Source organism: Nilaparvata lugens, chromosome 14, assembly GCF_014356525.2.
Source record: "Nilaparvata lugens isolate BPH chromosome 14, ASM1435652v1, whole genome shotgun sequence".
NCBI classification, from domain to species: domain Eukaryota; kingdom Metazoa; phylum Arthropoda; class Insecta; order Hemiptera; family Delphacidae; genus Nilaparvata; species Nilaparvata lugens.
In genome coordinates, this window is record NC_052517.1 from 14,599,516 (window position 1) to 14,627,515 (window position 28,000).

At 34.7% G+C, this 28,000-nt stretch overlaps 1 protein-coding gene across 1 annotated transcript; it reads left to right on the forward strand.

Moving 5' to 3' along the window:
• LOC111046406 (zinc finger protein 883-like) lies at positions 1-28,000 on the forward strand. The gene is made up of 5 exons (XM_039440817.1): positions 1-127; positions 17,914-18,033; positions 18,550-18,652; positions 19,528-19,628; positions 24,439-28,000. The coding sequence occupies exons 2-5, from the start codon at positions 17,929-17,931 to the stop codon at positions 25,825-25,827; spliced, it is 1,698 nt and encodes a 565-aa protein (XP_039296751.1). The 5' UTR covers positions 1-127; positions 17,914-17,928; the 3' UTR covers positions 25,828-28,000.

Sequence of the window (28,000 nt, forward strand, 5' to 3'; positions counted from 1 at the left end):
TTGTTTTTACAGAGATTGCCTTATCACACCATTCCATGCCATGCCCGATTCATGTGTGTGAGTTCTTCCATCCAAACAAATAAGCAAGAAGCACCTGGATGCAAAATGCCGCATCTCGCCTCCTCAGGTGTGTATCAAGCTAGAGTTTGTCATGAGATGCATTAACTATTTAGCTGGCTGGGCCAGCTAGTAAAATGAATATGTCCAGTTCTAGAAAATAAACCACTCATGTTTATGTTTTGTTCTTAAGATGGCGAATGAATCTAAAGTACCTATTGAATGTGAATTGATTAGGTTATATTAAATAATGTTTCATAATGGTAGGTTAGGTTCTTGCTTTGAAATTATTGCAATATACTAGAAGGGTATAGGGTCCAATTAATGTTATGTTTTTGATGTTTCAAAGGTGAAAAGAAGGTTAGGAAGCTAGGATTTTGATTTGAAATTGCAATATGCTGGAAGGGATTGGAGGTTTCTACCAAGAGTTATGTTTATTAATGTTTTAAATGTGAAAGGTTGGGTTATGGTGTTTGGTTTTTGCTTTGAAATGGCAATATGCTGACTTAGTTATAGTGTTTTTTAAAATTAGTTAGAAAATAACAACTGTTATATTTTATGGATTATATTATTTGAAATTACTCTTTCTTCTATTGAATAAAATAATTGTATATTGATTATGATATTGAATTTAATGATAAATCATTATTGGATAATAATATTATCATCAAAATAGAATGACGATTGGCTCCAGTCACAGTGCTCGGTAACCATCATCACAAAGAACGTTACATTCAAAGAACTGGCTGAATGGAACGGGAAAAATCGTTACTATATAGGGAATGCTATTGCGCTGATTGAGACCAAGAGTGATTTTTGTATTCCACCAGCCAACAAGATATTTTTAACTAGCAGGAACCCATGCTTCGCAAGGACCTATTTTCAAACTTGATAATCTGAAAACTTGACGTAATGAGATCTTGAAGAATTGAAAATAGGCCTATAACCATCCCTGGTTAATTAAGAATCTAGCTTATATGCAAACTTTCAAGTTAATTAGTCCTATAGTTCAGACGTGATGATGCGTCAAACATAATTTTCGTATCCCGTACGTGTGTATAAGCCAACTCTTCATTTCATTATAGATGGTTAACAACTGCAAGAGATAGGAGTGTGGAACAGAATGGTTGTGGAACTATGATAGCGCCAGAAGTGTCTCAAACACAATAGTAGGTACTACATGAACTTTTTGAAAATGATTTGAAAACAGAATGTTAAAACAACAGAACTGAAAGTTTTCAACCTCATCATTCTACCTCCATTTAGAGAGGCTTTTGTTTGAGCCGAATGAAATCTTCTATCTTATATATATATATATATATATATATATATATATATATATACATGAATGTCCGTTTGTGTGTTTGTTCCCTATGACTTGAAAAATACTTGACATAACGGCATGAAACTTTGGGAATATGTTGTGTGAATATTGGGGATGGTTTCTGACCAGGAATTTTAATAGGGTGGCTGCTAATGATTATTTATTGATCCATTTTAAAGACCTATGTTTTCGAAATTATCAGCCTAGCGGCTACCGAAGAACGGAAAGATGATCATGATTCAAGATCATATTGTGATAATATGATTTAGCATCTAAAGTTACCAGCTGTAATAAACACGTCACCCTATGATAAATTGTGTAGGCTACTGGTATTACAACGGTAGTTTGGAGTTGAAGTGTAGTTGATTGATACCAGCTGTAGATAATGGCTCCTTAGAAGACCTATACAAATAATTGTCACTCCCCTATCATTGAGTAACCGGAAAATGTTGGAAAAAAATTATTCAGCTCATGGAAGAGAGTTGTTCATATTGCATTCATTAATGGCAGAATAATTTACAATTTTTTTTTTAATTTAGCTCAGCTTATATTCATCCTAAAATGAAAGATGGCAAGAATATTCTGTGTGATTCATTGTACATCGCATATTTCCTGGACCATCTATTGACAATCAACAACTGTGAAAACATTGAATTCATCTTTGAAACACTGATTTATCCTATCTAATTTTTTTTTAATTCAACACTTTACTGTTAGATATCACTACCAATTGATTGAGAAGTATATGTTTTGGGAATAATGAATGCTGCATAACTAAGCACATAGGAAGTCTGTATACAGATGTAAATGAAAATATTGCTTCTCAGATACATTTCATGATTCACCAAATAAAGTGAAGTGTGACATGAGATACATTGACTTTTTGGCGGTATGAAGTTTGCCAGGTAAGCTAGTTGTAAATAAAGCTTTATTATTAATGGTCTATGCTGAAAAAAGACAGGCTCAATCACCAGGAATACTATAAGCGGCTACCGAGTCGGTTGGTATCGTTCTTCATGAAATTTCTGGAATAGAAATGTTGTTTACCGGCCTGAATTAGTGTAGCAATTACTATCATTGTCATCATTTGCTGCACCCTTAACATCAGGAGCGCTGAATCAAAACCCTGTCACATGACCAGTGGCGGATCGTTTTTTCAGACTCTCATTGGTCAGGAGGCTCTTTTCCCCCGGCCTCCTAATTTTCAGCGACCCTGTAGCTTCAAAAAGACCTGGGAGAGGGCAGTTGTTCGGTGAACGGGTTCGTGTACGGCTGCGTTCCGAGCGGCGCTCCTAATAGTGGTGTACTAGAGGGTTAATATTCTATTCTGTATTCTAGTGAATGGAATATTGTATTCGAATTCCGACTGTATTTGAAGGTAGAACTTCCTGGGGTTTTCTTTCTTGTCGGTTATTTTTCCCGAATTCGTATCACTGGGGGTGAACGAGTTATCCTTGGTTTTGAAACTGTAAGGGATCTCAAGTTTGTGCTACAAATAGTTGAGTGGGGAATTTAGCTAGGCTCTTATAGCAGATTATTTTGAGTACTTAATTTATAAGTCTCGACTCTGTCGCTTCACGACGTTTTAATTAATTATAATACGGAAGTGGAATCGGTTCGCTATTCTCCGTATCAGTATCCACGTCATTTCAGGTAATTGTATGTCAGGACTGGTAGTCTGTATATTTTCCTTCTCTGTAGTAAGGTGCCTTTAGTTTAAAGAGTAATTTTTCTCCATTGAGTTTTTATTCTTGTAGGGAAATCCCTGTCCTTTTTAGAATAGTTTTTCTCAATTATTTTTTATTCTTGTGGGAAAATCCCTGTTCCTTTTGAGAATAGTTTTCTCGTTTAATTTTTATCCTTGTAGAGAGATTTATCATTTATGGTAATTTTCCTGCTTAGTTTTCATACTATAGAGTGGCCCTGTATTTTAAATTCGCTTAGCAGTTTCTGACTTGCTGTAATTCCAAGTAGGAAAAGTCCAATCATTTCCTAGAGAACTCAGGTACAGCTTGAGTTCGTCCTTGTTGAAGTTGGTAGACTGCGACGTCTTTCTCTTTCTTTCTCTTCACTTTCCCTATTCTAAAATCCTTCTAGCTCTCAGGTACAGCTTGAGGACTTCCTCGCCGAAGTTTCTAGACTGCGGCATCCTTTCTCTTTCTTTCTCTTAATCTTCCGTGTTAAAATCCTTCCTGATCTCAGTTCAGATTCGAGATCGTCCTAGTCGCGGTTTTCAGACCCGCGAATCCTTTCTAAAATTCTTAGAACCTGTCTTCTTTAATAGCAAATATTATTTGCTGGCTTTACCTGTGGAAAATTCACGAATTTTCCCGTGATCTCAGCTACAAATTAGAGATCGATCTTGTGGTAGTCCTTAGACTGGCAATTACTTGGAAAAGTCTATGGAAATCTTTTCCTGAATTAGGAGTCTCTGACTCGATATTTTCCTTGTGGAAAATCCTGGAAAATCCTTTCCTACCCTGACAACAACAGACTGTTGTCTTCCCGATATTATTCTACAGACTGTGTCTGTGAAAAATCTTTTCTATCCTCATAATAGTCGACATACTGACTATTAATTTAAAAGTTTTCGGACGATTGAGAGTGATTCCCATACCCTTAAGGGCAGTTACAGATTGGCCCTTAATAACCAGCGCGCAGTCATCAGATTAGCGCGGAAATCCTGTTTAGCAGTTTCAGAATTGCTGAAAATCCTTTCGCAGCTGCAGGCTCGCGATTCAGAAATCCGACACCGAAACCTTATCCTCTAAACTTTAATTACCACACAATTGAAATTGATATACTGTATTTAGCTAGCAGGTCCAGCTTGCTGAGAGCTAGAGCGCGATTCTCAGATTGCGGATTATTGAGCAGATATTTATTTGCTGTAGAGAATAATAATCTTATATTGATTCTCTGTTCCCTACACCCTATACCGTGCCCTATTTAACTACATCTTATAACTCCATAGTTCCGTCATACCTTTACCCCATAGCTCTCACCTTAAACCCCATAGAAAAACCACATCCCGGCTTGCAGGTACAGCTTGCTCGCCGTCAATTCGCAGTTGGTTCAGATTGCGTACTACCTTTATAAATAGAATTATTGTAGGGATCTGATAGTCAGATCCGTCTCCTTGTATAGGGTTATCTTAATCTCCCTTAACACCCACCCTGTATTCCAAGGCCGAGGCCGAATCGGCCAGCAACGGCACGGGCAAACACTCTTCCCTGGAAGTAAAAATCTCGTGAAAGAAGCAGAGGGTAAAGAATCAGGATAGAGGGAGAAGTGTAGGTCCGGTATCTCCACCTGTCATTATGGCTACTGACCCCGACCCATATCCGACTGTAGCTAGTCCATGTTGTAGCAATACTTCGCAATTATTAGGAACCTAGAGGGTGGAATAGGTCATGCTAATAGAGTATTGCTTTCAAGCTCTAGTCATCTCTCCAAAGTCAGCAGTCTGTGTTTGGCAACAGCATACGAATCTCCCAAGCTGCTGGGGGCGGCTCCACAAATGACAAGGCAACAACAAAACGCCAGAATTCACACGATGTACAGACTTCCGAAAATTTACCTCACACTCCAACTCTTCCGTTTTCAGTTGACATCTTGGTGCAGGGCACAATTCAACTCCAAAAACGTTCCACAAACTACCAACGATGGACTACTAACGAATGGACTACAGATGGCTGTAAAACAATTCGACACATTCTTGTTGAAGTGAGAATCGGCGCTCTCCCATCAGATGTGACCAAAGACACTATTAACAGTCATCAATTCGTGCGATTCACCTATACTAGGACTCCCACGTAGCAAGTGAGGAACTAACTCCGCACCAATGATGCCTCTATTCTACTAGGAAGTAGAATTTGTCGTCAGCCAGTGTGAGATTTTCAAGATGATGAAGTTTGGATCTGTCGATTTCACAAGAAGGCAACTTGTCGATGATTTTATCTACACTGTGGCATCCATCGAAAACTTGACGGTAGGATCCAACTTCGACTGATCGACACACAAGTACGACCTCGAACTTCACTAGTACCACCACCGAATCCACGAACAACGGTTTCATGGGCTGGAATGGTAGTCTCAAACGCTGACACATTTGGCTGTAACAAAATGACACTGAATCCCGGTGTCAACCAAGAAACAAACATCACAAAGCTGATCATTACAATCTCGAACATGTGCAGTGACGGTCGACAACACACAGTCGAATTTTTCACATCGTTGGATGTAGAACAACAACTACTAGGTGATGTGCCACCTGCCTGGAGTTTGACAAGGACGCAACACCTTCATTGGAACTTGATCTGGAAAAGTGCAATAAAGAATGATGAGATTCTCGACATTGAGCACACTGAGTTTTACTACGACAATCTCTACTCAATGATCCACATCAAGACAACGAAAACACAAAACTTTCCTTCAAGCAAACAATAACGATCCCAAGGAGTCATTTTCAAGAAACTTGCACAATCTACTAACCGATGACCCGTTTTGAGCACTTCAGACAATTGGGATTTTTACTAGATGCATTGTTAGATGAATCATTAGATTGAACCACAAACACCTTTGATTTATTATCGCTTTTGTGCCTCATATTAAATGATTCAGTCTGTTTCTCATCCGAAGGAAGAGTCTTAATTTGCTTTTCAATGAATTTGACATAGTTGGTATAAGTTGGCATAGCCTTGTCACGGACGGCCGATTCAAAATTTCTACGAGAACTTGGATCCAGCATCTCAAGCCATGATAGAGGAATATCGAGTCTGACAAATCAGTGAGTCACAATCCTCTTCACTGCATTGATTGAACTGCAAAACCATATGAAATCACAATACACCTGCCTTTGATTCTGATTTTATTGGACGAAATTCAAAAATTGTTTGAAATAGGCATCGACTTGTGCCCGTGGATCGTTATAGCGGGTCAATAATGCCTGCCAAATTATTGATATTGTTAGCCAATGGTGGCAAATGACAACAAATATTTGCTGCTTGTCCAGTAGTCTACTTACAAGATATTGGACCTCTGCTGATCGTTCAAACTCTTGTTGTCATGTACCAATGCCTTGAATAGTTCATAAAACACCGACCATTGAGTCTGGTTCCCATCAAATTTCAGAAGGTCGATTTTAGGCAGTACGACTGGACACGACCGCTGTGCACTAGCTGCTGTAGCTGCCGTAGATTGAGAAATAGCATCAGTCAGTCGCCTCTTTCTGTTTGAGAGTGTTAGCCGCTACTTCAATATACTGAAACAGATCTAGATGTGAGTCATTGAATGCTACAACATAGTCTTTATTCAACTCAAGTTCCAACTCATTAACCACTAATTCTGTCTTTCATAATCCAAATGGTCTGAGACCCGAGGATACAAGATTGAAAATTGCTCAGCAACTTTTGGATCAGAGACATTTTTAGACAGTTCATAAATTCTTTGGCAATCTGGCATACAATGTTCCAGTTTAGCGCGATGCACCCTGATTTGCTTCTGTATTTTTTCCTCCATCTTGAACTCATACACAAAACAATTCAGCCCCGACAATACAAACAACAGACAATAAAACAAGAATGAGTTCAAAACTAGATGAAAGGAAGAATCGCGACTAGTAAGTTATCAAGTTAAACTTTGATTATCATTCACAAATAGTTACTGCTGAAGACAAAACTATGATTAGATAATGTTCTTCCAACAACTCACAAACAAACGATAACTTGTGGAATTCAACAAACAAATTCATGCTGGTGATTAACCTTCACTAACATGTATAACAAAATGGACAATACAATTTCCAGCAAACAATTCCCGAAAAAGAGCACAATGAGCCTAGTTTCAGGAAAATTACAATTTTAACTGAAATAAATTTAATTTCAGACAATACAAATTGACAAGAAACCTTGCTCTTAGAACAAGGCTACAACAAACTTAAGTTGAGCATGGATCAGACCTTCTCAACATGCCAACATTGGACAAATACGAAACTGCTTAAATCCAATGTGTGTGAATTAATCAACAAATTACAAATTTAATTCATCCGCCCGGAGGACCAAGAAATGTTCTGAACAAAGCTCAGGCTAGAGCTACCAGAGGACTGTAATTTACTATTCAATAATCAAATACAAACAAGGGGCAAAATTTAATCTTCAATTTGAGCCAGGTTATTTGTACAGTTTAAACTCTGCATTAATGAACAATAAAAAAGAGCAAAAACTCACCAGATTATTCCAATCTTGTCTACTTGCCCTTCGAAGCCTTATTAGGTGTTTTGGTCAGGTTCAGGGTGGGATGAATCTGGGAAAAGACGGTTTTCGCTTCCGGGCTGTCTTTTGGCATTCAACTTGCAGGCTATACACTGTGTTTTGAACAAAGCTCAAACTGGCTCTTTATAAATTCAAAACCGATTCAAATTAATTCAATCCAATACTATTTACGCTGTTATATTCATAATTCACACACACTACACTCAAACAATCATTTACAAGAAATTTCCTATCAAAATTACATGACAAAAATACAAACTCGGTCTGCACAACAACGGGGCGACAAGACAAGAACGACTGATGAAACAAGAACTAACTAAAAACTAGGATGACAAGGCAAAACAGCTGGACAATCTGCACTGGCGCAAACAAGCCTGCTATTGGCAGAACTGCAGTCTGGGATTTTGGCGCTACAGTTCGAATTCTCTGGCCAGACCAACATGCCAACATGCCTCTTTAAGGTTGACGCAACCTTGTAAATACGACGTGACGTGAGATATAGATGTAAATACTGATTTTTGGATAGTCTCCATGAAAATGTAGTGCGTCAGATTGAGCTGAGGCTAAGCACACCTGAGAAGGTGCAGCTTGGTGATACAACGTGTGTTCTTACAGAGATTGCCTTATCACACATTCCATGCCATGCCCGATTCAGTGTGTGTGAGTTCTTCCATCCAACAAATAAGCAAGAAGCACCTGATGCAAAATGCCACATCTCGCTCCTCAGGTGTGTATCAAGCTAAAGTTTGTCATGAGATGCATTACTATTAGCTGGCTGGGCCAGCTAGTAAAATGAATATGTCCAGTTCTAGAAAATAAACCTCATGTTTATGTTTTGTTTAAGATGGCTAATGAATCTAAACTACCTATTGAATGTGATTGATAAGGTTTTATTAGGTTATATTAAAATGTTTCATAATGGTAGGTTGGGTTCTTGCTTTGAAATTATGCAATATGCTAGAAGGGTATAGGGTCCAATTAGTGTTATGTTTTTGATGTTTCAAGGTGAAAAGAAGGTTAGGAATTGGGATTTTGATTTGAAATTGCAATATGCTGGAAGGGATTGAGGTTTCTACTACAGAGTTATGTTATTAATGTTTTAAATGTGAAAGGTGGGTTATGGTGTTAGGTTTTTGCTTTGAAATGGCAATATGCTGACTTAGTTATAGTGTTTTTTAAATTAGTTAGAAAATAACAACTGTTTATTTTTATGGATTATATTATTTGAAATTACTCTTTCTTCCATTGAATAAAATAATTGTATATTGATTATGATATTGAATTTAATGATAAATCATTATTGGATAATAATATTATCATCAAAATAGAATGACGATTGGCTCCAGTCACAGTGCTCGGTAACCATCATCACAAAGAACGTTACATTCAAAGAACTGGCTGAATGGAACGGGAAAAAATCGTTACTATATAGGGAATGCTATTGCGCTGATTGAGACCAAGAGTGATTTTTGTATTCCACCAGCCAACAAGATATTTTTAACTAGCAGGAACCCATGCTTCGCAAGGATCTATTTTCAAACTTGATAATCTGAAAACTTGACGTAATGAAATCTTGAAGAATTGAAAATAGGCCTATAACCATCCCTGGTTAATTAAGAATCTAGCTTATTTATGCAAAATTTCAAGTTAATTAGTCCTATAGTTCAGACGTGATGATGCGTCAAACATAATTTTCGTATCCCGTACGTGTGTATAAGCCAACTCTTCATTTCATTATAGATGGTTAACAACTGCAAGAGATAGGAGTGTGGAACAGAATGGTTGTGGAACTATGATAGCGCCAGAAGTGTCTCAAACACAATAGTAGGTACTACATGAACTTTTTGGAAATGATTTGAAAACAAAATGTTAAAACAACAGAACTGAAAGTTTTCAACCTCATCATTCTACCTCCATTTAGAGAGGCTTTTGTTTGAGCCGAATGAAATCTTCTATCTTATATATATATATATATATATATATATATATATATATATATATACATGAATGTCCGTTTGTGTGTTTGTTCCCTATGACTTGAAAAATACTTGACATAACGGCATGAAACTTTGGGAATATGTTGTGTGAATATTGGGGATGGTTTCTGACCAGGAATTTTAATAGGGTGGCTGCTAATGATTATTTATTGATCCATTTTAAAGACCTATGTTTTCGAAATTATCAGCCTAGCGGCTACCGAAGAACGGAAAGATGATCATGATTCAAGATCATATTGTGATAATATGATTTAGCATCTAAAGTTACCAGCTGTAATAAACACGTCACCCTATGATAAATTGTGTAGGCTACTGGTATTACAACGGTAGTTTGGAGTTGAAGTGTAGTTGATTGATACCAGCTGTAGATAATGGTTCCTTAGAAGACCTATACAAATAATTGTCACTCCCCTATCATTGAGTAACCGGAAAATGTTGGAAAAAAATTATTCAGCTCATGGAAGAGAGTTGTTCATATTGCATTCATTAATGGCAGAATAATTTACAATTTTTTTTTAATTTAGCTCAGCTTATATTCATCCTAAAATGAAAGATGGAAAGAATATGTAATTCTGTGTGATTCATTGTACATTGCATATTTCCTGGACCATCTATTGACAATCAACAACTGTGAAAACATTGAATTCATCTTTGAAACACTGATTTATCCTATCTAATTTTTTTTTTAATTCAACACTTTACTGTTAGATATTACTACCAATTGATTGAGAAGTATATGTTTTGGGAATAATGAATGCTGCATAACTAAGCACATAGGAAGTCCGTATACAGATGTAAATGAAAATGTTGCTTCTCAGATACATTCCATGATTCACCAAATAAAGTGAAGTGTGACATGAGATACATTGACTTTTTGGCGGTATGAAGTTTGCCAGTGTGATGATATTGAATCATCATATGACTAGTGTTTTTCTTCTTTTGTTTCTGTTATCAGATGTTGAACTATTTATTCTAATTTTGAATCTGTTATGAATTCATTACTGATCAATAAAGCCTAGAATGCAGAGGTTTTTCATTACAATTTATTGATCAGTAATCTAAAAATCATCAAATCAATTCATCTAATCAAATACGAGTCAATCAATTTCTATTCTCTATTTCACAATTTCTATTCAACAACAAATGTATAATCTTCAATCTTTTCTGGAAACGAAAACTGAAAATTCGCGTTACGATGGACAATTTTTGAAACCAGACAAGTTTGATGGTGATCCGAATTCTCCAACAGCTCTACAAGAATGGAACTTCTGGCTAAAGACTTTTGAGAATTTCATCGCATCTTTTGACGAAGAAGACATCAATGATGAAAGTAAGTTGCGGTTGCTTACCAACTTTCTATCTCATTCTGTTTATCAAACAATTGCCGACAAAAATTCATATACTTCGGCTATTGACGCACTAAAATCTGCATATGTAAAACCAATAAATGAAATATTCGCTAGACATAAATTGGTAACTAGAAAACAGTCTTCAGATGAGACAATTGACCAATATAACCAAGCTTTACAACAACTGAGTAAGAATTGTGGGTTTGCAGATGTTGATTCTGAAACTCATAGGAAAACATACATTCGTGATTCATTTATCCGGGGCCTCAGCTCTCATCAGATAAGACTGAGACTTTTGGAGTTTGACAAGCTAACTCTTGATGAAGCTATTGAAAAAGCACGTGCCTTGGAATCTGCCAGAAATCAATCAGCTTCTTACTCTTCTGAAATAACTCTTAATGCCACTTCAAATATTCTTCAGAAAATTCATGTAAAGAAACAAATTTGTCAGCTGTAAAAACTGGAAGCTCAAGTTTTCAAAAATGTTATTTTTGTGGTTGTCAGCGACATAAAACACGTCAGCAGTGCCCTGCACTAAATGACTCATGCGAAAAATGCCAGAAAATAGGTCATTGGAAAAATGTCTGCAAATCTACTAAAACTTCTTCATCTTCGGCGCTTATTGCAGCCTCTACTGTTCTTGAAAATGCTACCGTACAAGCTCAGGTAAACAATATTCCTACTTCTGCTTTGATAGATACAGGAAGCTCTGAGACATTTATTTCACACTGTTTTGCTAAAAAATGTGGACTTGAAATGTACCCTACAACTGGTGCAGTGTCCATGGCTTCAACATCACTAAGAAAGAACATTTCCTTTTATTGTGTAGCTCATTTAGAATTTTCAGGTCAACATTACCCCAAAACAAAATTCAGTGTATTGCCTGATTTGTGCGCTAATGTTATTGTAGGACATGACTTACTTAATGTAACTCCCTACACTGTGACTTGTGTCACCCTGGAGTGACCAGAATGATTCATTGTGTAAGCTACTGGTATTACAACGGTAGTTTGGAGTTGAAGTGTAGTTGATTGATACCAGCTGTAGATAATGGCTCCTTAGAAGACCTATACAAATAATTGTCACTCCCCTATCATTGAGTAACCGGAAAATGTTGGAAAAAAATTATTCAGCTCATGGAAGAGAGTTGTTCATATTGCATTCATTAATGGCAGAATAATTTACAATTTTTTTTTAATTTAGCTCAGCTTATATTCATCCTAAAATGAAAGATGGCAAGAATATTCTGTGTGATTCATTGTACATCGCATATTTCCTGGACCATCTATTGACAATCAACAACTGTGAAAACATTGAATTCATCTTTGAAACACTGATTTATCCTATCTAATTTTTTTTTAATTCAACACTTTACTGTTAGATATCACTACCAATTGATTGAGAAGTATATGTTTTGGGAATAATGAATGCTGCATAACTAAGCACATAGGAAGTCTGTATACAGATGTAAATGAAAATATTGCTTCTCAGATACATTTCATGATTCACCAAATAAAGTGAAGTGTGACATGAGATACATTGACTTTTTGGCGGTATGAAGTTTGCCAGGTAAGCTAGTTGTAAATAAAGCTTTATTATTAATGGTCTATGCTGAAAAAAGACAGGCTCAATCACCAGGAATACTATAAATTCTATGAAGGACCAGTAAGTCATTAATTTTGAGTAGTTCAATCACTTCCATTATGGACACTGAATACATTATGGACAATCAATAGATCAATACGTATGAAATTTATTAGCTACAAAATAATAAATTTTGATTGAAGTGACCCTCACTACTACAATATGAATAACCATTTAGATCAAATATAAGAAATTACTCACATCTCTCATCAACTCGTACTTTTTGTTCACAAAATATTAACACAAAAATATAAGTTACAGTAGCCTATATTGAATGAACTCACAGCTAGTACCGTACTCAAGTTTGTCTTTTTCTGGCTGTGCTACAAATAAATGTAGGTTTATGTTTGACATCTCGTTTTTGTAATCTTGTTGTCTATTAAGAAATTTTTCAATGTGATTTTTGTTTGCAATAAAATTTGAATTTGAAAAAAGAATTATCATAAAACTCCTAACCAAAGAAAATCTCTGTGCTCTGTTCTAATCGGAATGTAACAATGGAACAAACACGTGACAAGCTTGTGCTTTCAATCCAAAGAAAATTAAATTTGATCATCTGATTGATAAAATTATTTTAACCTTTCCAATGATTACAACATATGTTAGAATATCATGCGTCAATTATTCCAGTTCCATATGGCATTCACCTTACCATGTTCAAAACCTTACTAAATAGGATCCTTTTTCATCCTTTGAAACCCTTAGAGGCCAAATATCTCAAATTCTGTTCTTAGTGCACGTCTAGCATGTTTGAAGAATATTTGTGCAGAGTTTTAAGTCTGTAGGCCAATTAGTTTGAGCTGTAGTGTGATTTTACATGAAAATTTTCAAAAAATGCCCTCTCCTGGACCCCTCTCTGCTCCTGGTGAGAATTTTTCTGCATAGATCTAATTTTTTTTCGTAGCTGAACAAAAAAGTTCCTCATGACTTTGCTGTGCAATGAGCTGTTAGAAAGTACAACATTTTTTGGGGGCCCCAGCTCCCTCAGGGGGGCAAATTTCTGAAAATCCTTTCTTAGTGGATGTTTTGAGGCTATCATAAACAATTGTGCAAAATTTCAAGTTTGTAGGCTCAGTAGTTTGGGCTGTGGTGTGATTTCAGTTTGTCGGGGCTTAGCCTTTTATAGATATAGAGAAGAAGAAGAGAAGAGAAAGAAAGAAGATTCCGCCAGCAGTGGCGGTTCTAGACATAAAAAACTGGGTAGGCAAAACTTATCATACTGTAGGTCTATTCATAGACCTAGGGTAGGGCTACTTAAGTAATTCATGTAAAAAAGACGTCAAAGCATATAGGTATTAAATGAAGATGTATTAATAAATATAAAAATTGTTAATACTCATATTTAATTGTTCAATTCGACACTATTTTGCTAATAGGCCAACCATAATTTTGCATCTCATATTTATTTTTGGACGAAAGTTGAGCTTGAACTTCTTACTGAAGAAACATAACCTATTTTTTGGACATGTAATCAAAATTTGGGAATGGAATAGTTTTGGGCCAAGCCTGTTGTTCCTTCCCAATCATATTTATATGATTTGTTATTGTATCCACATATAAATAAATAAATACATAAATAATTTTGCTGTTTCAAATCAATCAAACAATCAAATTTCATTTATTCAAGTAGTTGCATATAAAAGACAAGCTTCACAACATTGAATCGTCACAATCAATAAAAAACACAGAAAAATACAATAGTGCAAAGAGGAGATGTCAAAGAAAAACACTGTCTTAAGGAACACCCCCTGGAAGAAATCGATTAATTTCAGTTGATTTAAAGAAAATTTTCATTCTGTAATAATTCTATGACATGTAATTTTCTTCCCTCAAGACATCCACACATTCATCCACTGTGTATGGCGCTCTTTTTAACAGAACCTTCCTTATCCTTCCGGTCATCTTTGAAAAGTTGGAAAAATCTTTAAAGTTATGGGGGAGATTATTTATAATTTTTATTGCGCAATAGTGTGGGCCTTTCTCCAGAAGGGTTAGCCTGGATATGTTTTAATCATTCTTTCAAATAATATTTCAATTTGATAGGCTATTTATTTGGAATATCGAAGGAAATTTCTGAAATAAATAAACATTTTAGTATTCATGAAATCAACGGTTTATTACACTTTAACAATATTTAGAACATAGAGTAATACATTTTATATTTACAACTGTAGTCTTCTTTGCCCAACATTGCTGAACGCCTCTAAGATTTTTTCAGGGTTCTTAATCAGCCTTTCACTTTCCTCTCGTTCAATAGATAAAATTGAAAGATTAGTTAGACGTTGTGTTGTCATTGTAGACCTGAGGTATGTTTTCCCCGTTCTAAGCATAGAAAGCCCTGCGTTCACGCACTGCAAATGTGGCATAGTAATAGAATAGAATAAAAACAATTTTCTGTTGAATCATCTAAAATATAACTCATGACTATAAACATTTAAATATACTTCCAAAATTTATTTTTTTATTTAACATTTTTATGTTTACATGAGAAATTTAAAAAATCTGATTAAAATCTTTTAATCTCATAAAAACTGGGTAGGCGGCCGCCTACCCAGCCTAGGCCTAGAACCGCCACTGTCCGCCAGCCTGCACGTTATTCAGAGTTCCGCCTGTCAACATTTTTAGCTCCATTATGGGCCGGTTTCCAAGCTCCGGATCTATAAGTTCTGGACTTACAGAGTCCAGGACTGAAATAAGCTCTCGGGTCTAAATTGACTTTCTGAGTCACGATTTTATCTTCTAAACTCCGGAGTCTATCAAGTTCTCGACTTATTTGAGTCCAGGACTTCAAAGCATTAAACGTGAGGGAAATTCACAATATTTTTCTGTTTTGTTGGCATTATAGCAAAACGGAAACAGCTGATTACAGCAGGACAATTCAAATGAGCATGCTCTCCAAACTATATTGTAAAAATACTTTCTGATTTTTTTGTTGGCTTATTCAAAGCAAAATCTTTGAAAGGTGAATGAATAAACATTTCATTTTACGTTATGCTATTATTGATCATTGATCCTAACCAGTGATTTTGGAATAAAAATTTCATTAGGCTATTGAGTTTGAAAACGTATTTGTTTTGAAAAAAACTGGAGTAATAATTTATTATTGATATCATTATTAATATGTTGAATAATAACATTCAGATTGGAATATAAATTCCAAGGCAATCCTTGTATTAGCCTATTTTGCTTGAACATTTTTAGGTTATTTTACAGTCATAAAATGAGGTTAGTCTCTTACGCATATTTCTGATACAATTTTATTCCAAAATGAACTTGCAAACTATAAATTATGAATTTAGATGGACTAATCCAAACAATTTAGGTATTCCATGATATCTATTTGGCTTTTTATATACTCCAAAACAATAACTGAATTGTGTTTGCTCAGTTAAGTCTAGAACTTGAATTTAAACCCTACCACAGTCGAGGGTTCAAAATCATGCATGCTGTTTCAAGTCCTGGACTTAACGATTTTTGATAAATCCTTGACTCAGAAAGAGGCGAGAATCTAATTCAAGTCCTGGACTTATAAGCTCTTCACTCAGAAAGCGAAATTATAAACTCCAGGTTTTAACATGATCTTTAAACTCCAGAGTCTATTTAAGTCCTCAACTACGTTAACGCTCTGACTCAGTAAGCCAATTTTCTGACTCCAGAGTTTAAAGCCAGTTAAAGTCTAGAACTTAGCTAAATCCTGAGCTCGGAAACCGGCCCTATATTTCCAATTCTGGCTATCTGCAGAATATTTCGAGTTTCAGATACTCCCAATACTCATTCGATCCGACTGAATGGAACAGGAAAAAACCGTTACTTGCACATGCGCACTACTGTGCTGTGCGTAGGATCGATAATCGATATTAGTTTTCTTTTTTTCAAATCGATGGATTGGATTGTTCTAAAATCACAGAGCTGCACCCTGCACGTGTTTGATATTAAATTTAGAATCAGGAAATTAGGAATAATCTGAATAACGTTATCATTTATTATGATTAATTTTCATTCTTCAATGTTGTTTTCCATCACGAACTGCTTATTATTAAATCACTTTTTGCTATTAGTAAAAACGATATCAGATATCTGACTGCTAGTCGTTTTTTCTAATAGCAGAAAGTGATTAACTTTTAATTGATTCAAAAGGGTTGATATAGCCAAAGTCAGCTCAACAATTCGATTTGGGGGCACTTTTGCCTATATGGGCAGCAGAAACTATAATTGAGAACTACATAGATTTATAGGTGTTGTCAAAACAAGTTTCATCATGTAGACCTTATTTTATTCTTCTTCCAATGCAATTCGAGAGCTCTAAAAGATTGCTGAACCAAGTCTAATATATCCTGGATCATTCAAGCCAACCTAACAAATCCTAGCCTAACCAAATCATGCTCAATCTTAATCAATCAACACCATTCTGAACTATCAATACCTAAACATGACCTAAACCAATACAATACACAGACCAACACCAACCTAACCCTATCATGCTCAATTTAATCCAACCTAGCATGGCCTGCATAAGCCTAACCTAACCAAGCCAAGTGTAATTCAATCCAATCATGCTCAATCTGGCCCAATATAACCATTGCCTATATAGCCTTACCTAATCATGTACATTCTAACTAGAGGTAACCAAACCAAATAAAGCTCAACGAAACCATACCTCATGTAAACCAATCAAGCTGACCTGACGGAATCATGCTTTAAGTAAGACAAGTTTAGTAGTCAGTAAAAATAGCAAAAAAATGATTAAGAATAAAAAGTATGAAAAATTTGGATTTAGGCTATTTTTTAAACATTAGATTTTAACATTTTCCCTTCACAATTCATTTTTCCTCATTCAACAAAATGCAACTGTTTAAAATACAGCTATCAATCACCAAGTAAACAAGCCAGAAATAAGAAGGACGATGTGGCTCCAGGCTGTGTTGGTACTATGTATACTAGCACTTGAATAAACCAGCTTTCCCCCAATTTACCCATATTATGTATGCAACAATATACAACCAAGTATCTGCTGAAATTTCACTTTTCATCAGAGACACTCAATCATCTCTTGCGGGAGTATCAATGCTGTACTTTGATAATAATCATCACATTATGATAATACCATGGTAACCCACCACATATTTCCGTGCTAACAACAATTTTGGCTGTGAGTAATTTTTTTCATAGCTAATGCCACCTATATTCCATAATATACGATGTCAATTAAAGTACAAATACGGATTAACTTACTCATCTATACTCTATTTAACAGTTTTTCTCTGTTTTTGAAGGTAAAGCCTGAACCAATGGACAATGATGAATGTCAAGAAGAAATGGATATAAAATATGAGATTGACATTGACTACACCATGTCCTGGCTTGGAAAGCAGGAGAGTCTGGATGAAGAACAGGTAACTTTATTTGCATTAAAACAGTTGAAATCTAACTACTTTATAATAAGCAAGTTTATTCTGAAATAATGGCAGTTCATTCAACAAACGAATATGATTAAGTAATCATATGTGGGTATGAAACAATTATTAATAGTTTATTCATCTATTTATTTACAAAAATGCATTCTCGATTTTATTTAAACACTCTCATAAAAAATATGAAATCACAAGAATTCAATGCAAAATACATGAATTTTTCATGAATTAATAAAAACAATATAAAATCTTGTAGTACCCTTTATTATTAAAAGCTTTAAAATATATCAACGACCAGTTTCAACCACAACTCAAGTTGAAAATGACCTAAGTTATGGTTGAAACTATTTCTTTGACTAGTTGAAATATTCTGACGTTTTTAATAATAAAGATTCTATAATGTTTTTATTTATTTGTACAAAAGTAGCTCATATATGTGATTAGTTTTTATGAATTATGTAATATTTTGTAGGTCTATCAAGGTATGTCTTTTTCCAGGTGTCATCAAACCATGCACAAAAGGGTGAAACAATCCCAGTTGATGAAGGTAGAGGCTCTATGGAAAACGAATGCAAGGAAAAAGATGGACTATCCAACAAAGGTTGGTTGATCTATGGCAAATATTCTGCTCTACAATTATTGTATTTAAAGCTAGTATAGTTCTATATAGCAAGTCAAAACAGAGTATAAACTTACAATATTAACAATCAGTCTTCAAATAGTATTATTTGAGAATACTTCCCAAGTGACTATAAGAACTTCTATAGTAAAGTCCACATTATAATGGCAGTGTTTGATTAGCAATGGTATTGCTATCATTCAACAAAGTGAATAGCTCTATCTCTTTTTCGCTTTGCGGTGTTGCCAGATCGTCTTTTAACAATGTAGAATCAATAATTAACCAAATAAATATTTAATCTGAATTATAAAAATTCAACATGAAATAATTGAAAAATATAATTTCTTGCTTGATAAAATAATTATAATAGATTATTTGAACATAAATTAACAGTTAATATCACACCAATTGGTGAGATAAAATCTTTTGGTAGAGAGTTAGTGGGGAGGATATTTTTAATATTCTTTCCGAAGAATGGACATTGATATGTTCAAAGCTCCGCCAATTTATGTAGATGCATAACAATATAATATCTATAGTTATTATATTACAAATTACTTTTTTATATCATATACAGTTCAATAATTATTTTCTTAGTCTATATTATGTAAATTCATCTATAGATTTGCTGTATTGTAAGCTATTGTATATGAGTGTATAAGCCAGTATATTGTAATCTACATAAATAAAGTACTCAATCAATCAACCAATAAACCTGTATAAGCTACCGTCTATAGAAGGCATTGACAAGACAAAGGGATCGGCAACGTTGCTCTCCTATCTTTTTAATAAATCTATCCATCTATCTATCTCTCTCATATTTCCCGTACTAAGTGAATGATCTTCTGATGTTTCAGAGACAACTCTACCCACTGCCTATGTCAAACTAGATCGCAATGAAGTGCTCGATAGAATCGTCACAGCCTTAAACCAGAGTCAGAGCTCAAATGATGATTTTGTAAGTTTTTATTCAAATAATTTCTAGCTATAATGTGTAGGCTATCTGAGAATTTGTACCAAGATTTATTTGAATATTGAAAATAATGAATGGCTCATTTATTTGTTCATTTGATGACAATTATTGGAAAAATCCAATTATTTCTGGGCATTTTCAACTTATTGCTTTTACAATTCACTTATTTTTTGAATAAAGAATTTTCCAGCATGTAAAATTCTCATGATCATGCATGTGAAATTCTATTGTCAAACAGAATCATAAATTGAGAAATAATTTTGAGTTGGAATAAAATGATTTAGAAACCAGTGGAAAGGAGACATTACCCTTGTTATTTTGACATAAATTATGTATAAATCACATAATGAAATCTACTGTACATATATCCCTGAGCTGTTCATTTTAAATTAAGGTTAAAAGCAGTTTTAGGGAATACATATGGTTTTCACCTGGATTGTATCTATTATCTAAGAGCAGAATAAATAAAATAATATTGAGAGAAGTTCTATTAAAAATAAAAAGATTTTGCAGAGACTAGGGACAAAGGAGTACACAAGATATATAGCCTACACTGATTGAAAGTGAACATAATTTATACAAAATCTCACTTGGTATTGTAGTTGCATGTTTTATTTATTTCTATATGTTTCAGAGAAATAGTACAGGCTCAGCCAAGTTTTTCCTCCAATGTCATGATAATAGTGTTTTATACAATAAATTAATAAATAAATATTAGAAGTTAGTGTGACATGAGTAACCGACATGAAATCAGCAACGCGATGCAAAGCTAGTGTGATGTGCACAAATCGACTAACTTTACGAAATAAGTCATTCAAAGACACATCTCAGTGGTTTGAAACGGCTTGCCAGTGCGTTACCAAGGTATTCTCTGTCAAAGAGTTAGACATTTTTCTTCACCACTCTCTCTCTCTCTCTAGATAACAAGATCACACACAGCTCGTTGCATCTGCTCGGCTTGACTGCTTCAGTGCAACTGAAATATGTGAACATGCAAACTTCCAATGAGCCTTCCTACATTAATAATAATGATAATAATATTTTATTTTCAATAAACGTATAACAAAAACAATGTAATACATTTGAAAAACGTCTCAGATAAATAACAGAGTAACATAAAATATCAATCTTAGAATAAAACTAATAACATTTAACAATTCATTGAATTTGCAAAATTATAATAATATTTTTTTCACTCTAACAAGAATTCGTCAACCTCATAGAAAGCCTTCTCACTGAGAAAAGAATAAAGTTTTTTTGAATTGTTTTTCCTCAACAATACTTCTCAAATCAGCCGGAAGTTTCGCAAAAAGTTTTGTCCCCTATAAGTAGGTGTTCTCAAATATACTCAGCCAATGTCTCTCAACTGAAATGTTATTCCTTCCTCTAGTGTTATAGCCATGAATATCTGAGTTAACTTGGAATGAATTCAGCCTATCCTTCCCATGTAATATTGATTTGAAAATGTACAATGATGGAACAGTTAAATACTTAGGCTACTGAAAAATTCCCGACATGTCTGTGGAAATTTGAGCCCCTCCAGGTATCTTATTCTGGACTTTTGCAAAACAAAAATTCTTTGAATGTTTTACTTCGAGGTACTCCCCCATAATTCAATGCCATGGGCAATGTGGGATTCAATCAGTGCATAGTAGACACTTTTTGCTGTTGTTTTAGGCACCTGTTTAACAATATTTCTAAATGCAAAAAATGACCTACTCAATATCAATGATATTTTGTACACATGATCAAATGATTCCAATTAAGCTTGGAATCCATCGACAAACCCAACATGTTCACAACAGTACAACTTTCAATGTTCATTTCACCAAGTGCTATGGTGGGGTGAAAAGGATGATACTTATAATCAAAGCTGATGACATGACTTTTGTTTGGATTCATTTATAGTGAGGTCTGAATCATTAAAAAACTGCACAACCTCATTGGCCATGTTATTTGCCTCAATCTCCAAGTCTATGAGATCTGATCTCTTAAATAGCAAGGTACAATCATTGGCATAGAGAGTAATTTCATCAGTGACAGGAACATTGAATTGAATATCATTTATATTATAATATGAAGAGTAATGGGCCTAAAATGGAGCCTTGTGGTACGCCTCATGTCAATGGTAACTTGGCTGAGGTTACTAACCCATTAGGAGTAGATATACATGTGTACTGGAACCTGTTGCTCATGTATGATGCTATCAATCTATTCGCCACGCCTCCAATTCCGAGCATTGATAACTTGCATAACTGAATATCAATATTGACACTATTAAAGGCTCTTGACAGGTCCAATAGGAGGGCAGTTACATAATCACCAGCATCAATCCCTTTCACAATTTACTCAAACAAATTTAATGCAGTAATTGTCGACTTTCCCTTCATAAAACCATATTGACAATTGAAAAGAAAATCGAATTTTAACAGATTACTCATAATTCTATCATGAATGAGCCTCTCAAAAACCTTTGACAACATATTTAAAACTGAAATAGGTCGATAATTTATTATTAATATTCATAACATCACCTTTTTCAGAAGAGGAATCACTTTGGCTATTTGCAATAAATCTGGAAATATACCTGTCTAAAACATTGAGTTAATAATGAATAATGAAAGAGGAATCACTTTGGCTATTTGCAATAAGTCTGGAAATATACCTGTCTTAAATATTGAGTTAATAATGAATACCAATGGCTCTGCTATTTCATGACAACGTGCCTTAATTACTGACACCGGGACTTCATCTGGGCCCACAGCCTTTTTAGCTTTCAGGTTTTTTATAACTCCCACAACCTCATTGACATTTGTGGGATAAAGACAAAAATTGTTGGAACATTCTTTATGACTTTTCTTTCTCAATGATTCATGTGCTGCCGAGTTTTCATTTGCTGGAGCCATGGATACAAAAAAGTGATTAAAACTTTCAGCTATGGACTTGCTACCTGTAATCAGTTTGTTATTATACCCAATTTCGGTGGGCATTGATCTTTTTTGTTACTCCCTCTAAGTCTATTCACAATCTCCCAGCTAGACTTAGTTCTGTTGGCAGAGGAAAGTATATATTCATTGAATTGTTTTTTCTTTGCCTCTTCAACTCTATTGTTATATTGCTCCTTCACTTTTTTAAGTAGTTGTATGTTTATGTCTACTCCATCACTCACTCTGGTTTTTGCTATCTCTAGAAGACATCTCATTATTTCTATCTCCTTAGTCATACACTGACCTTCCAAACGTTTTCTCAGCCTATTATCATTTAATCTCTTGTTGACTGTTTTAACTGGACAATGTACCTTGAAATGATAGAGCAGACTACTATGGAAATTTATAAATTGTAGATCTGGATCGGATTGGTCATAGACTGCCCTCCAGCTCTCAACACTTAATGCCTGTCTCAAACATTCTATGTTCTGTTTATTACAATCATGCGCACCTGTTGAACTCTTTTTCTCCACCCTGAAATCTCCCTCATGAAATACCGAGAATACTTGAGCTGTGTGATCAGATATAAATGTATGCAAAACACTAACCATATAGCCTTCTTCAGTAATATTTGTAACTACATTATCTAGAGCTGTAGCAATATTTGCAGTTATTCTGGTTGGAACATGTACAGTATAAGACAAACCAAATTGATTCAAGGTATTTAATAAATTTCTTTTGATAGGAGAGCCGTTTAGAATATCAATATAATAATCACCCGCTAGTATTATATTGTATTTAATGGTTTTAAGCAACTCATCCATCATCGACTTGAAATTTTCAAAAAATAAATTAGCATCAACATTTGGCGAACGGTAAACTCCTACAATAACAAAAATCCTGCTTCTCAACCTGAACCTTATCCCACATGCCTCAATATTTCCCTCACTACAGAATTCCTCCACATCCAAAGCTCATTGACCTGTTCACTCACATAAATGGCCACACCACCTTTAATCATGTGATCTCTACAGTAATTAGTTGAAACATATTATTCAAAACAATACAATCGATTTCATACTTTCTAAGACCATGCTCTGTTATTATTACCAATACATCTGGGTTTTCATCCTCAATTAAATCATTTAAAAAATGTATCTTGTTAGCAATACAATCTTCATTTTGGTGAATTACTTTGAAACATGACTTTAGAGAGCCTACTGAAGCATTGTCACAGTGATCAATGCTAGATTCATCTCCTCCTATACTTTAATTCATCTTTCTTTTCGTCGAATTTTGACAAGGAATAATAACTAAATTACTGAGGTCAACACCACGATTATGAGAAGTATTGTGTAACTGAAACCTTCTATCAGTGTGTAACCGACTCATTCTAATTGGTATTTTATAAGCAATATCTTTTACTAAATCTAGAGTCCTAAAAAACCAGAGAGTCCTTCCAAAGAGTTCTGTCGTTGTTGTACCTCAACCCCGACACTTCAAAAACTATTAAGAATCTTATCAGCAATAATGTTCTTCCAATGATGTTTAGATGTAGACCATGATGAGTATAAAAACGCCTACCTATGCCATACACATCAAATAATTCTACACTATTAAAGCGACTGACAAGATGCTTCAGTTTTCCATTAGCCTGAGATATTGCTACATTAATAGGTGAAAACACAGGAAGATCATATCTGCAAGGTATATTTACAACATTGACTCCTAGAGCAGAGTTCAGTACAATTAAAATAGAAGTTGAAACCATATTGTGAGTGATTTCTCTCTATGATTTGTCATGTGTCAATTACATCAGTTGCTTATTGAAGTACTTTGATATTGATATTATGATGTTGTACTTTCAGGAGCCATCATTAGCTGGCAGTGGGAGTGATTCCTCTGCTGAAGAAGAGGAAGAATGTAACAATGAAGAAATGAGAAGAGAAGAAGATGTCATAGAAGAGAGGGTGTCAGGAAAAACAACTCTCAAGAAATCTCATATGTGTAAACTATGTACAAAACGTTTCTCTCATTCTAGTGAATTGACTGTTCATAATAGGCGTATTCACACCAAAGAGAAGCCTTTCCAGTGTACTGTCTGTGCTAAAAGCTTCTCTACTTCTAGTGATTTGACTTGTCATCTGCGAACTCACACCAAAGAGAAGCCCCACCAGTGTACAGTCTGTACAAAAAGGTTTTCCTCTTCTTGTGAAGTAACTGTCCATATGCGAACTCATACCAAAGAGAAGCCTTACAAATGTAAAATCTGTGAAAAAAGGTTTTCTACTTCGGGTCAAGTGACTCGTCATATGCGAACTCACACTAAAGAAAAGCCTTTCCAGTGTACAGTCTGTTCAAAAAAGTTTTCTACCTCTAGTGAAGTGACTATTCATATGCGAGCCCATACCAAAGAGAGGCCTTACCCATGTACAGTATGTACAAAAAAGTTTTCCACTTCTGGTCAAGTGACTGTTCATATGCAAACTCACACTAAAGAAAAGCCTTTACAGTGTACAGTCTGTTCAAAAACGTTTTCCACCTCTAGTGAAGTGACTCGTCATATGCGAACTCACACTAAAGAAAAGCCTTTCCAGTGTACAGTCTGTGCTAAAAGCTTCTCTACCTCTAGTGATTTGACTCGTCATCTGCAAATTCATACCAAAGAGAAGCCCCACCAGTGTACAGTCTGTACAAGAAGGTTCTCCTCTTCTTGTGAAGTGACTGTCCATATGCGAACTCATACCAAAGAGAAGCCTTACAAATGTAAAATCTGTGAAAAAAGGTTTTCTACTTCGGGTCAAGTGACTCGTCATATGCGAACTCACACTAAAGAAAAGCCTTTCCAGTGTACAGTCTGTTCAAAAAAGTTTTCTACCTCTAGTGAAGTGACTATTCATATGCGAGCACATACCAAAGAGAGGCCTTACCCATGTACAGTATGTACAAAAAGGTTTTCTACTTCTGGTCAAGTGACTCGTCATATGCGAACTCACACTAAAGAAAAGCCTTTCCAGTGTACAGTCTGTTCAAAAAAGTTTTCTACCTCTAATGAAGTGACTGTTCATATGCGAGCCCATACCAAAGTGAGGCCTTACCCATGTACAGTATGTACAAAAAGGTTTTCCACTTCTGGTCAAGTGACTGTTCATATTATGCGAATTCATACCAAAGTGAGGCCTTACCAATGTACAGTCTGTACAAAAAGGTTTTCCACTTCTGGTCATGTGACTTGTCACATGCGAACTCACACTTAAGAGGTACCCTACCAGTGTACAGTCTGTACTAAAAGGTTCTCCCAGTCTGTTGTTTTGACTTGGCATATTCATACCCACTCAGTTTAGATATAATATCTTCAAACAAAATTTCTTCCTCATTGATGTGTTGCTTGTGTGATATGTTTTCGAAAATAGTAAGCCTTTGTTTTAAATCTTAACTATAGAGAGGTCCATGTTATAATGTCAGTGTTTGATTAGCAATGGTATTGCTAATCTTGTCTATCATTCAACAAAGTGGATAGTGCTATCTCTTTCTCGCTTTGCTCTGTTGCCAGATTGTCTCAACAATGTAGAACTAATAATTATTCAACAAAATATCACATCTTAATTATGAAATTATTGAAAAATATTATTTCTTGCTTAATAAAATATAAATGATTATTTCAAACTGAAATGAAAAGTTAATATTACATCAATAAGCCTGTATCAGTTTTGTCTATAGAAGGCATTGACAAGATGGAGTATCGGCAACGTTGCTCTCCTATCTTCCACCAATTCTATTATAACATGGATCTCACTATAATGTTAGTTTTTATATAGTTACATAAAGGTAATAAAAATAAAATTTCCAGTGCCCTTTTTTGAAATTGTTTACTTCTGACATGTTTCGGCCATGATGCCATTATGGTGTTCCATGGTGCTTGGAGAGTGGAGAGTCCCTCAGTTGAGATTTATTGCCGACATCATTGTCTTAATAGATAAGGGTATGTTAGCTTCTTGAACTAAGCCTGTTCTGGCATCCATCTTTCTTTTCAGCCTGTCTATACATATCTTGTCTTCTGGCTCATCCAATCCAGGTCTCAATACAAGACGTTAACTTGACAGTGATATTTGATAGTAAAGTCCCCAGGCCACGCTGCAGTTGGGGAAGGTTAGGTGATGGGGCCGCCATTGCACTGCACAGGGTTATCTTCCCAGGCTCATCTGCCTAAAGAGATTTTTTTTCAAATTTATAATATTAATAAATGTTGAAGACAAGCTACATCATACTCTGGTACAATATTGCTTTTTTATATAAATTATTGTTATATTTATATCTTCTTGCTGTAATGAATGATGAAATCACGAATAACCTGTCATTTATGTATAATAATGAATGTTAGTGTAATTCATTAATTATTAATTTCATATAATTTAAAAAACATGTATTTCAATAAATTCACCATCATATCACTAGCAATATTGTTAGTTTCTTGGTTTGTGAGCTTTGAAATAGTATTTGTTTCATTCATTGTTGTTGAAAATATGAAAGTTTTGTTTTAGTGTTATGTATAATAATGAATGTCAGTGTAATACTTCTCATATCATTTAAATAGGTATCATGTATTGAAATTAATTCACCATCATTTCACCAGTAATATTGTAAGAATTGAGTATCACCATATAACTTCCTACAAACTGGCTACTGAAAACATGAGTCAGAATGATTTTATTCTGTTGCCAACCCAGTTAAAATAAGAGCAGGCACTTAGCCTATTCAAGAAAAGTACTGGTTGATTGATGAATATCCATATAGTTGGTAAGCTGTAATAGAATTAAACCATGCTTCTTCGTTTTAAAAAGTTGACCTTCTTCAAAGCCAACCACTTACTATCCTATTACGTTTACATACATTTATTTATTTATTTATTTATTCCATAAAAACATAGAAAGGCTCACAGACAAACTCCAGTACGAGCCTTAATGACACATTTGATAGTGTAACGTTACAATTAAAAAAGAAAATAAGAGAAAAGAAAATAATATCGCAATTCATTAAATATTCACAATTCAGTAGGCTATAACTAATGAGATTAGAAGAGAACGATTATATTGGTCAGATTCAGAAAGTTAGTAAAAGGGTATAGGATGAAAAATATTTAAATAAAAAGAAAGAAGAAACAGTTGAAAAAAAGGAGAGTTAGTAGAGCTCAAAAATAATAATTTATTCATCAATTGAGCAGCATAATTTTTCACAAGATTTTTTACTGTATAATTACTGTATAGGCTACAGTAATAAATAAAGCAAAAACGTTTTGATTGGTCTTGATTTTATTTTAAATTATGTCTATTGTATTGTTAGATTTAGTCTATTATTTGTCGATTGGTGAACTTGTATGACAATTTTATTTATCAATAAAAGAGCATATGACATGTGTAAAATTGTAAAATA

Excerpts from the sequence above, each read along its gene's own strand:
- LOC111046406 (XM_039440817.1), top strand. The coding sequence starts at position 17,929 with ATGGACAATGATGAATGTCAAGAAGAAATGGATATAAAATATGAGATT. Across the intron at positions 18,034-18,549 it reads AGAGTCTGGATGAAGAACAG|GTGTCATCAAACCATGCACA; the intron begins GTAACTTTATTT and ends GTCTTTTTCCAG. Across the intron at positions 19,629-24,438 it reads AGAGCTCAAATGATGATTTT|GAGCCATCATTAGCTGGCAG; the intron begins GTAAGTTTTTAT and ends TTGTACTTTCAG.